The sequence below is a fragment of the Micropterus dolomieu genome, linkage group LG01, assembly GCF_021292245.1.
Source record: "Micropterus dolomieu isolate WLL.071019.BEF.003 ecotype Adirondacks linkage group LG01, ASM2129224v1, whole genome shotgun sequence".
NCBI classification, from domain to species: domain Eukaryota; kingdom Metazoa; phylum Chordata; class Actinopteri; order Centrarchiformes; family Centrarchidae; genus Micropterus; species Micropterus dolomieu.
In genome coordinates this window covers 40,427,825-40,440,675 of record NC_060150.1, presented here as the reverse complement: position 1 = coordinate 40,440,675, position 12,851 = coordinate 40,427,825, and the positions used below count along the sequence as shown (strand labels likewise).

General features: G+C 40.6%; 1 protein-coding gene across 1 annotated transcript in view; it reads right to left on the bottom strand.

Moving 5' to 3' along the window:
• The window catches only part of tmx3b (thioredoxin related transmembrane protein 3b), a 33,754-nt gene that overhangs the window by 4,903 nt on the left and 16,000 nt on the right, over positions 1-12,851 (bottom strand). Inside the window, exons 11-15 of the mRNA XM_046059903.1 lie at positions 12,286-12,343; positions 12,021-12,074; positions 8,497-8,553; positions 4,810-4,939; positions 3,207-3,275 (exon numbers count right to left, since the gene is read on the bottom strand). Coding sequence (XP_045915859.1) covers positions 3,207-3,275; positions 4,810-4,939; positions 8,497-8,553; positions 12,021-12,074; positions 12,286-12,343 — 368 coding nt within the window. The remainder of the gene's footprint in view (positions 1-3,206; positions 3,276-4,809; positions 4,940-8,496; positions 8,554-12,020; positions 12,075-12,285; positions 12,344-12,851) is intronic.

The window sequence follows — 12,851 nt, the reverse complement described above, 5'->3', positions numbered from 1 at the left end:
CTTTTTCTGTCTTCCTCGCCTATAACAGGCTCACCTCCTATGACCACAAACTCAAAGCATACTGTACTTACATGTGTGCAAAGGTTGCATGCACACACAATCTTTTGTTTCTCTTTATTTACCTGTAGATTGTACATTCATCATAACTTGGTGACAGACCCTTAGAGGCCCATAAGCACAACGGCAACAATTTGTTGGAGAGTTGATCTGCTCCCTGGTCATGATTAAGGAGTATCTCATTCTCATCCATGTTCTAAACCTGCATATTAAATTTTACTTTTGTTCTACTACACTCCTGTGAAACACGATCCCTCTACCTCCAGCAGGGAACGACAATGCCCGAGTTCCTGAAGGACAACTTTGCAAGTTCTTCTTTAAATGATCTCAGTGACAAATGAGTCACTTGGCCTTAATATAGGATGATACATCCTAGAACCTTGATGGGGAGTATTCGGTCACAACTTCTGTCACTGCCACTGAGCTGAGTTGAGGAGAAATATTCACATCCCCTCCAGTCATTGCCGCTGCAAGAGGGATGGTAATTGCTGGTGCTGTGTGGTGCTAGATGAGATAGAGATGGGTATGCTATGCTAACACAGCTGGCTATGAGTCATTGGGCCTAATGTGGCTGCTTCCTCATGCTCCTGTCAGACGTGCATGTGGATAAGCTCTCCGGGGGCAAGGTGATGGCTGCTGCCTATCTGTGTTGTACCATATAATGTCACTGTGAGCTAGACCAGCCATGGTGACGCTTGCAGCTTGCTAAATTTAGGGTAGCAAGTAGAGAATGGCATTTCTTTTCTCTTACAGGTGTTACTTGCTTTTAGGTAGTAAGCGCTGAATAAAAATCCAGTTAACTTTGCTCCTTCACTGCACAAAGAAATGTAATATTGTTCTTGTATTAAAACCTTTCCTGACCAATCCAATTCCATTTTAAAATTGTCAAACGTGGCCTGAAAGATTAAATTTCTATAAGCCTCTCTTTTTACCAGAATTCACTACATCTTAAGCAATCTGTAATTTTACTTTGGGAGTTCTCTACATCCCTTTAAGGACACTGTTATGGGCTGAGTTAAGCTTTAATTGTGTTTACAGTACAAGTGAGCCAACTGAGGAGCATTACAGCACAGCTGTTGTATTTACATTCCTATCATACTCTTGGTGGAATAAACACCAGTTCTCCCAAAAGAACCAGCAACTTAAGAGTAAAAATGGGAGGAGAGTAAAAGTCAGACTCCTGACGCTCTCTCCTCCCTTGTCACTCCACCTCCTCCTGCTCTGTTGCCTATTTCTCTTTCCCCATACTGTGTTTACTGCTTGCATTGCATATTATCAGTTGCACGCCCTGTGCTGTCCTCTGAATGAGGAAAGAGCAGGGCGCTACGACATTTTTTTGACAGTGTTACTGAACTTGGTGCAGGTTGCATAAATACAGCATTTTAGTTAAACTGGCAAACAGAGTCAAGGTGAGGCATGGTGTGAAGAATATCAACAAGCAGAAGGTGTTCAGCAGTATCATAATAATGAATTGTTTAATTGTAGCGCTAATGAAATACCTAGAACAGAGGTACATCAGAATTATTACCCAAGTATGCAGTTCCCCTTGGGTCTAAGGAGCGTTTCATTGTCAGCATCCACTCACGGTCTTAGTTTACGGCCCACAAAGTTACTGTTCTGGCTCTCTATCACCGCTCTCAACACTAAGCTTCTTTGGCATTTCCTCAGAGTTAAGTCATTTATTATTACTGGCAATTTTAATATCACTATATATCAAATACTGTATATTATAATGTTTTATTGCTGTACTTCTACTGTGTAATTACTGTTTATTGTTGTATTTGTAACCTATGATGCACCTTGGTCAACCTTGGTTGTTTTAAGTGTGCTATATAAATTAAATTTATATTTATATTGATAAACACATTGCAGGCTACCTTTCCAGCACCAAACCACAGCCAATGTTAGCAACTAGCTGGGGAACACAGTAGAGCATTTAGCATCTAAAAAGCCTAATATTGGGGGTGATGATGGCACAGAGGAAGACACATGCCTTTGATTGATATGATTTTCAGGTTCATTTTGAGGTTCAAAATCTTATTTAGGGGTTGTACCAGAACAGGTTTACATGGTTTAATTTTTTAAAAAACACCATCTTTTTTGCCATACTGCACATTGCTGCAGCTCCTCTTCTAACCCTGTGTGTTGAACGCTTCATTTTAGCTATGTAGTGATACATCTCACCTGTACAAGATCATTGCTGGGAGTTGCACATGCGCAGCTCCTAGTTACGGACTACTAGCCCATCAGAAGCAGAGATGGGTGGGTCGTGAGAAGCCGGTAAACATGGCTTCGGTTCAACTGTACATGTTCCCATTACCAGCTTAGCAACATGGACTGGTGCAAGAGGTTCAGAGTGGCGAGTTATTAATTTGTAACAAATGTATCTTTCGTCCATAAAGTTACAACTGAGCTCTGTCTCTACATCACAGTAACAACTTTATGTCCACTGACTGCCTGGAAGTGTTTGGAAGGGAGAGGAGAGGCAGCAGGCGGACGTCTTGTCACTGTGTGTTGCAGCTCAGAGTGTTTTTCTACCGGTGTTTTTGAGGGTGTGCCGGACTAGCCGCTAGGCGAGCACAATGACACGCATTTTGATGTGTCGTCACAGAGATGAAAGGGAAACGGCTGGACTACAAACGAGCTGTTTTCAGGCAGTTCAGAGCAGAGTTTTCTGTGGGAGTTGGGCTGGACTTTGGGCTTTTTTACTTTGCATACCTATTACATTCACAAAAAGATAATATGACCTCTTTAACTAAACTTACACTGCCATGTCTACTTGTAAAAATACCTTCAAACTTAAACTAAATACAGTATATGTGAAATGTGTGGGGGTTTGGGGGCTTTATTTGAGGTTCACAAGACATAAAAAAGGCATAAATTCATCTTGGCCAAATCATTTTTTGTCGTTTTCATTAAAAGTTATAACATCCTGTGGACTGATTTTTTATTTTGCAATTATTTATTGCTAAATGGTTTACATCCAAGCTGATGTGCATTTAATCCAAGCACAAGTGCTGACTAATTCACCTAATTGAAAAATATATATATGATAGTAATATAACATTTTCAACAACAAGTATTGTGCTTAGTTTATTCTAGGCTGCAACATGTACACAGTCGGCGAATATTTCTTCTCACCAACTTACCATAATGGTGGATCTCGCATCAAAGGCCACGCGCTTGATCCTCTGAATGAAGCCATCCCCTCCATACGCCTGCAGGGAGACAGATCATTTAATGGAGACAGAGTGGCTACCGCATCTAGTCTATCCATATGATATTTTCACCACTTATGTAGTACATAGGTAGGGTTTCATCCCGACCTCAGTTAATAATAGCAAAAAACTATCAATATGTCTACGAAAACTTCTCAAACTAGTCACGCAATACACACACAGAATGATATAAATCTCAGGTATGTAGTCACATGGTTAGCACATCCCAGACAGTTAAAATATTGTTTAATTAACCGCTTCTCTGCACAAAATTTCCCGACTCTAGTTTGTTCACTGTCCAGCAGTTCTACTCTGCCTGAGCTCATTAATTGGCAACAGCACCTGGGCAGCCAATGAGTGATCTGTCCCGACACTAAATCATCAGGATGGCCAATTAGTGAGCTATGACTAAAGAGGACAAATGTGAATGAGCTGAAGGTGGGCATGGGATGATTTCTGTAGAAGCAGCTGTTGCACAGACTTATGGTTATGCTGTGAGAGGACTGTAAAATAGTTTGAAAAGTTTTTACAAAACATTTTATAGTAAGTTATTCTTTCTTAATAGCAAAGAATAGAGGACTTAAAAACAAAGACAGCCGGTACCAAAGGAGAAGTGAGTGGGGATATACTTTCAAAGACGCATCTATTCCCTAAAAACCTGCTAGAGATGCCACAGCCTGTCAACTCTGTCCTCCTCTGGCTGGTTCATGCTTCATGCGAGGCTAAACACGCCGTCTGTGTACCTTAATGTTCATGCTTCTTATGAAAAATACTCACACACACAATTTTAGCTATGTGTGGGGGAAAAGTCAGTTCTCCACACTCCCAGAATGACCAGAAAGACCAAAAAACATTACTTATTGTTAATTTTTTGTACCATCTGCATTATGTTAAATGCAATTTTGTGCATTTAAATCACATTATTCTGTGTATTTCTATATGAAGCACAAACCAGAATTGAGACACCTCATGACAGACATTAGTAGCACGACGTGAACTGAAACTGTCCAGGCTTTGCCAGGAACTGGACTGCGGAAACATGGAGGTTTCTGTTGCCGTTTATTTGGTGGGAGGTGGTTTGTTTTGCCAAGCAAAAAATAGTCAAGACCTTTCTTGGGGGAAAAAAAGGACAGGACCTCTGGATGTTCGGCTTACGTTTTCATACATCTGGTGACTTTAGTGTAGTGCAAGGAAAGCGATGACATTTCTTTTTCAGATTAGTGTACACTCTACAATACAGTCATGTAGTAATTTCAGTGTTTGACTTAGAAGGCGGAATTATTGTAGATAATCTGTTCAGAAAGGACAGCAAGCAATATGAAATCTAAACATGCAAAAGGAGATTGCAAAAATACCTCATCTGGTGAAAATATTTTCAGGGAGGACTTAAAATGCAAGGCAACATGCTTGATTAATGAAGACTACTGGTGTGATTACAATGGTACAACACAAAGGGAAGGAGGGGGAAGAGCTACACTGAGCTGAATGCATAAACAGAAAGCAGGAGAGGGGAGAGGAGAGAGGAGATTTGGACCTGTGCAGAACCGTTCAAAACACTGTTGATGAATTGGACCAGCTGCTCCATGGTCTCAATTGGCTCACTGGGCAGGAAGTACTGCTCGTTGGATGTGTTGAGGATGATAACGGAGGGCACGGTCACTTCGCTGGGAAAAACAGGAAACAGATTTTAATCTTCTTAACCTCAGCACCTTGGATTGCCATTATCAAAGTGCATCATTAGATGGAAACAAATTGTGATTTTGTAAAGAACAAATTGTAACACAGAGAATACAATAGTGAGATAAATAACCCCTTTGTACTCAGAGCAACCTAACTTTTCCCATAGGCATTCTTTCAAGGGGAGGATTTTCCATCGGAGTAAAATGGCGATGCAGCCTGGCCTATTTCAGAGTGGCATTTCTTCTATCTTTTATGCAAACTGTGTGCAACTCAGGGGCTTTATGGGTTTGTGCCGGTCACAGTTAAAGAGACCTTTACAAATTACAGCTGACAAGTGAATCGCAGGGAGTCCAGAAGAAATGGCAACTCCGGTCCATGCTGAGCCATACACAAAACATACACAGAGAAGACCAGTAGTCCGGTGATCATTCAGCAGAAAGCACAGAAACAGAGACACTGTACGCTCTGGAGCCTACTTATTGCAACAAATCAGCAGAGGAATTACAAAGCTCAGTGAGATAACAAACAAGGTCATATAAACAAGAAATCCTTCTTTCACACATCTCGCACAACACCAAACCCTGGCTTAGATAAGGTATCCTACCGCTTAGATACAGACACACACACACACACACACACACACAGGCATACAAACAGTCCATCACAGTGCTGCCACCTCACATCCCTGCTGTGTTACTCAACCCGGCAACAAATTTCACACACACGCACACATATCCATCACTGTCCCAATCCACCACCCGGCTGAGATCAGGAGTACAAAACACACACGCCCATGCAGTAGAGTGATCAACGCCCCACTACTCTGTCCAGCTGAGATCTGCAAACATACACACTCACACACACACACACACACACACACATTGTGAATGGGTTTTCCATCTGACATCCAGCCTACTACAACAGATGGCATCTATTTAAAATAAATATGAATTAGCCTTTTCACCTTTGTGAGTGGAGACTGCTGGGGGTTTGCCGCCCATAATGAAGGGTCATATACTATACTATATACAGTAAGAACTGCCGGAAAGCACACATAATAATAGCTTCCTTTCTGCTCCCAAAAAACGGATACCATATAATTAGGGCTCATTATTTATTTTATTTTATTTTTAAAACATACAGGAATTTTATCCATGTTTATTTGGATTATCAAAGGAACAGTTTGACATTTTAGTAAATATGCTCACTTGCCATCTTGCCTCTTGTTAGATGATAAAATTTACACCACTCTTAATTCTGTGCTTCATGTCTGGAGCTAAAACCAGGAGGTTTAGCATTAACATGAAAAATTACGGAATAATTCAACATTGTGGGAAATATGCTTGCTGAGAGTTAGATGAAAAAATTGATGCCACTCTCATGTCTGTGCATTGATTATGGAGCTAGCACAAGGAGGCCATTAGTCTATGTTAGCATAAAGACTTCAAGCAGGGGGAAAGCCTGGCTCACTTCAGTTAAAATTCACCTACCAGTAACTCTACACCTCACTAACTTGTTGCATCTCCTTTATTAGACTTTTTTGTGGTTTTAAGGGAAGTTACATGGTGAAACAATGTATTGGCAAACATGCTAAGCAACTGTAAGCTAACTGTATGGCTTTAGCGCCTTACTTAACAGAGATATGCGAGCGCTGTCAACCTTCTTGTCTAACTCTTGAGAAGAAAATAAACTGTTAGAACTATCTTTTTAAATCAATACATTTCCAATAATGAAACAAACTGATTTGAAATAAATGTGAAAACTGGATTTTTAAAATAAAATGCATTGCAAACAATCTGTGGTTTACCCATGAAGGGGGGGGGGGGTGTTATTTCTTGTTGTACTTGGGACTCTGGCTCGTTATCAGCAGTTCAGTAGTTATTTTTCCCAATTTTTCACTTTCTGTTACCAGAGGCATTTTCTGAGCTTTAATTATTACAAGAGAACTTAATTAAAAACCTAACTGTAAACTGTGATAATGATTATCACTGTGTGTCCACGTAACTTTTTGGACACATGGGGACATGGGGAAACCTGCATGTTTTTGCCCCTTTTAAAAAACCCTCATATTCTAAATAAAACATTAAACACTGAAAAACAATAGAATCACGGAAGTGAACAGAAATCCACTTTATTTGCATTTGAGCTGGGACTTTGTCACTTGTCAGCTGTGGAAGCGGTATTCAAGTTATATTAAATTTCCACAATAAATGTTCCTAATCTTTAGTGTACAAATCACATGACCACTGGTTTGTGTGGTAATTATGATCTTTCTAGTCATTCACCTTCTATGATTACAATCCTTCCCTTCACACGCACAACTTTTCAGTCACCTCACATCTCCAAGTTTTTCAGGGGTTAGCAATAATCCCACATTTAAACAGAGTCAAAACAGCCTCAGGCTTAGAGTGGTGCTCATGTTGTATGTGTGTGTTTTCATGACTGTGTCTATGTGCTTCCAGTGAAAGCAGGGGCAGCCTTACGCCAGACAGACCGCTGCCAGAACACAGTAATCGCTGTGATGACAGAAAGAGGGATAAAAAGCCATCAGATTTATTTCCATGGCTGTCCTAAGGGAGAGAATTAGTGGACATTGACAGGCCAGGATTTCATTCCTCAAAGGAGGGCAATTAATCCTGTGCTACCGCAGCCAAATTCAGTCCTGTTAAACCCAGCGAAATACATATTGCATGTACTCATAGAAAATTAGGAAGGCTAATCACCTCTTTTATCCTTAAATATAAACACCGACTGTCTAATTTCAGCCGTTCACCGAGAGTCTGTCAGTTGAATGTAGTCATATTTCAAATATGACTTCTACTGTATTCACTGACACACTTTTAATTACACAGGACTTAGGAGACGATGTCTGCTATAATCTCCCTCATACAAACAAGAACATGCTCAAATTAAAATAACATCCTGTAGCGGTCTATTACGCTCGCAGATTCCCACACAAACAACACAACGTTGTACAAAGGCACATAATTAGATACTGTACATTAGTAGACACAAAACAGACACACCAACTGCTACAGCCCTGCTGGCCTGTAACACTAACAGGGTCGTTTCTAATTAAAAGTGTGGGATGTCAGTTGCAGGGCCTCTCAGAGCAAGACACACCAACAGTCGGCGCAAAGCTACTGCACAAGGGCTCTCTGCATCATTAGTGCTGCTCTCTGACAAGCTATTAAAAACACATGACCGCAATAGATCTAATCCATACATAGCCTTATCCATAAATTCCTCATATATTCCTCTTACTATCCTGCCCTTCCACTAGCAGATTTGAAGCAGCTTGTGCTTTTTCATATGCATGTGTGAGTGATGGTGGGGGGTTAAAACTCCCAAGGGAACTAAAACAGAAATGACAGTGCCTCTGTGTAATTGACTTCTCAGCAAGGGAGCATCTTTAATGGCAGAGGCTGGCATTACAAGTCAGCTCAGACCTGTTCAAGTAGCTGACAGCGGGTAATGTGAGGCAGAGAAAGAGGAGGATGACATGAGAACAGAGAGGTAAGGCTGGATGTGAGACACTCACCCCATAATGAGGCTGTTAATGTAGTCATTCCCGTCCATGTGGCCAAACTGGAAGTCTCTGGGGATGCAAGACAAAGACGAACAGCGCATCAAAAACAACATTCAATACAGTAACAGTGAGCGCTTTTTTCTTATCTCAGTGGACTGCATAAAACTGGCATGCCAACCTTCCTGCCAAACAACACACCTATGAAACCACATGAAATGGAATCGCATGTTGTCTCTGCTGAAAACTGGGATCACTTTTGTCACTGCACAAAAATAAAATATACCCCAAGCTCCATCCTATGCTGGCTCCTGTTTGTCCTCATCTTTCCCACCGTATAAAAAGACTCCGTGATTTATCTAAATGATAAGGCAGGAGGAGGAATTCAATCTGTATGTCATTGTGCTGTACTATGTCTGAGCAGAGTGTACTGTGGATAGACTAGGGAGGGGGGGTTGCACAAGTCCAGGGAAGCCAGTGACTTCCACTGAATGACTGATTATGTGGGCCTTTACATATATATTATATTCATTTTGAATCATAGCTACATCTACCAAGTTTGTCCCCTCGGTGTTACACAATACTGCCTACGCTTATATCAATGACACGATTATGAAGAGACTCAACTATATAATAAATCCGGTGGATGAAATATAAAATCAGTCTGCCTTGGTGAAATTCTTGAGCTGGCAAGAGTGGGCCAGACTGGGAATAAAGCTCATCAAAAAGTCTTTTTGCAACTTTTGCTCTGAAAGCTGCAGCACTGTGACTTATGGATCAGACATAGTGTCTGTATGTGTCCAAGATTTACTTACTTTGCTGTTAATACTTTCCCTACTCAATAACTTAAATATTTACAGTTCTGTTTCCCGTGTATTTCCATCTTCCCACTCACACTGACACTTCTTGGCCAGACCGCCGAGCAGACCGGCCAAGAGAGGTGAGTAACTAACTGAGACACTTGCATGTGTGAGAGCAGGCACGGAGCAAACTGAGGGTGAGAATGTGAAACTTTTTTTTTCTGGTAATTACTTTCAGATTTTTCAAGAAGTGGATATTTTCTCAAGTGACTAAGTTATTCATTTAAACTACGAAATGTTTCCAAGTAAGATAGATATTTACTGACATTAACAGTCATGTCCTGTGGTTCTCATAAAGAGAAGCGTGCTTTCTGAAGAAAAGATTTCAACAGAATTTATATTCTGGGTAAAGTGAATGGCTTTATAGCCATTGTGAAATTATAAAAGGCAAGAATATTCCATAGGGATATCATGTCACCCTCGTCACCAGCAGGCTTTAAAATAAATCTAAAATACAAGGTGTCTTTGCTGAAAATTAATAAATACTAGGGTATAGGGAGAAAAATCACATATGTTTTAAATCGCATATCAGCACATGCAATATTACAAATCACCAAACTTAAGGCAACACTCTATAATATTTTTATGTGATTTAAGAATCTCAAATTATACACATGGTCTCCGTTATAAAAAGAAAAAAGAAAGAGCCAATAAGGGGATAGGGAATTGGCTTGCAATGCTGTGTCTGTTTTAATACTAACACTGGGGATGCGCCAAAGTAGGCAATTTTTAAATTTATAGTGGCTTTAAAATGTTATATCTGTATTCATTTATTTATTTATTTTCACCACTTGGTACAGCATAACAAGCTGTAAATGCAATGTTGACCTCATGAAGTTGATGTGCCGAATATGTTAGCGAACGGTTTATAACATTAGCTTTCATTAGCTCTTTTTTAGTCTTCACCATCTAAATATCTGGCTCTTCAGCTGCTAAATACTCCAGTATGTTCACCAGCTAGTCGCTAACTATTTTTCCAGTTGGTTGTTGGTAGCAACAGAGGGTTTATGAAAGTTGTATTTTTTTTACACTGAGAACAGCTGCCAAAACAGTAAAGTTTCAGCACAGTTGAGCTGAGGGGAACTGCAGAATCGAGTGATAATTCTCTGTAGATTCATCCATATTTAATCAATTGTAAACATAAAAATATTGATTAGTCCAGCTTTAAGATGTTCTGAAAGTGTTCTGAAATTTTAAAAATGTTTCTCAACATCTAATCGTAAGTACAATCTGAAACCTAGAGAGTCCTGAAACATTTATGGACAGAAAGTCATGGGTCAAAGGTTTCAGTTTGTGAAGAGGCTCTTTGTGACAAGGCTTCTTGTCTAATCTCATCTTGTTGCACCAACTTTCTGTGCAGCAACTGGCACATAAAAGCCAAGACAATAATGACTGGTGCAGAATTTTAACCCAACACACACCCACCACCTGACAAAATCAGACTTTCCCACAATTATGGATGTGCCTTTTTCTGCACCCACAGGGAGACTCGCTCCCTCAGATGTAAGATTTGCATTCACTGTTCTGTCAAAATGCTACAAATGGTGGGTGAGCTGAATGTCGCGACATTCATTACTGCCTCAAACGCTGTCAGCTCATTCAAATGTCAGTCATCACCTATGATCCGTTGACTCTGTGCGCTTGCTTCCACCCACCACCGGGGGCGACACTCAAGCCTGCGACTTGTGATTACAAGTAGCGTTCAGGTGTGGCAGAAAACTGCAGGCAGCTCTGATCTCAGTGGGGATCTCAAACACAGAAGTCTTCAAAAAATAAAACACCAGTATCGGGTAGGGTGGCGGATAGTAGCCTAATTGGATCAGATAGGGATCTGTGTAATTCAATCAGTCCTAATGGGAATTCCTGCAGGGGGAGAAAAACTTTTATCAGGGCGGTTTGAGATACACCTCTTATTCAAAAGCAGAAATCTATCTGATGAGGCAACACGGTCAATGATGGAGCACAGTAAGGAACTTAATGATAAAAATGTGGTACTTTTTTTTATTTTTATTAATCCCTTTAAGGAAATCCTCTTGTCGCCTGCCGCCCTACTGGGATTGATCAGATAGGGGTCAGCTACAGAACAGCGTCCTTAGAGCGGATTTTAATTTAAAGCCACTTCAGCAAAGCCCACGTTTGTTTTAAACTGGGTCCTCCAGGTGAAGGATGACCTACCTACTGTACTCACTATATCATGCTGCCGTGCACATACGCATGTGTGTTAAACATTAGGGTGTCTGTGCTCTTGCATCATCTCTGCTTTCCACCACAAACAGCATCAATAACAATAATGCCGTTATGAAATTATACATTTTGAGTGCAGTTCCTTTTGGCATTCAGTGCCTTGTTAAATTGGTCCCTCTCCAGTTAAAGAACAAGGCAGTACAGTACATCTCCAGCTGTTACTGCACAATTGGAGCTGGGGAAAACAGAAAATGATGCATTAATACAAATGGAGCTGACTTTTTGACTGACAGCTGAAAAGAACACCTATATTTGGAAGCTGACATTTTGCATAATCACCTTTCTACTGAACCTCAACCAAAACAGACGTGCCCTGACAAAGGCATAAACTTGCTTGTGAATAGACAGGCAGCGTTCCCCAGTGAGTGCACCATCCCAGAATAAATGTATAAATTGGATGTTCATCGTTCACCTCATCGCGTATCCGTGCCTTACCTGTTAAAATGTTCTCTGTATTCCTTCGCCACCCTCTGAATCAAGGTCTTTAATCTAAAAGCAAATGAGAAGAGAGTGAAATGCCACATGAGTCTACCCTTTTTTTAGCCGGTGCCTGCAATTTGTGGGAAGATCCAAACAATAACAGCAAGTCTTATCTCTATTTGAAAGCCTTGCACTTAAGCGGATCTATTGTGGTAACCGTGGGAGTGTATGGGAGTCATTTATATACAGCCATGCATTTTAATTTCAGTGTTCTTTGTACCTGCCACTCTCCTCTGTGGGGCCCTTCTCATCGATGACTGCAATCGCCACCAATTTGCCTGGGGTGGCAGACAAGGATTACAAATCACAATCACACACACAAAAAGAGGGCAAGAAGACAACGTCAGGCTCCGGAGCAGACAAATCGCCTCTCAGCAGGGGAAAAAGAAAGAAAGAGGCACCGAGTGCGCTTTATTCATTCACCACTCAAACATTAAGCTAGCATAAGCTTTCTACTTGGTTTAACAGGAAACAAGTGGTCACTTTCTGGTAGAGGAGCTATTTCAGTGCCATTCAAAACCCGAACCCATGACATGACAAATAGATCTACTTAAAAAAAACTGTTACACAACTTAAAAGGCCTGCTATTCAGACTTGTATGGTTTGAGGCCAGAAACCCCTTGTTGCTTGGATGAGAGTACCAGCCTGCCCCCTGGTGTTCACAGATTGCGTTTACGTTGCAAGGCTGAGGTTATGTAAAGGCAGTAGCTATATATATATATATATATATATATATATATATATATATATATATATATATATATATATATATATAAAAAATTGTGT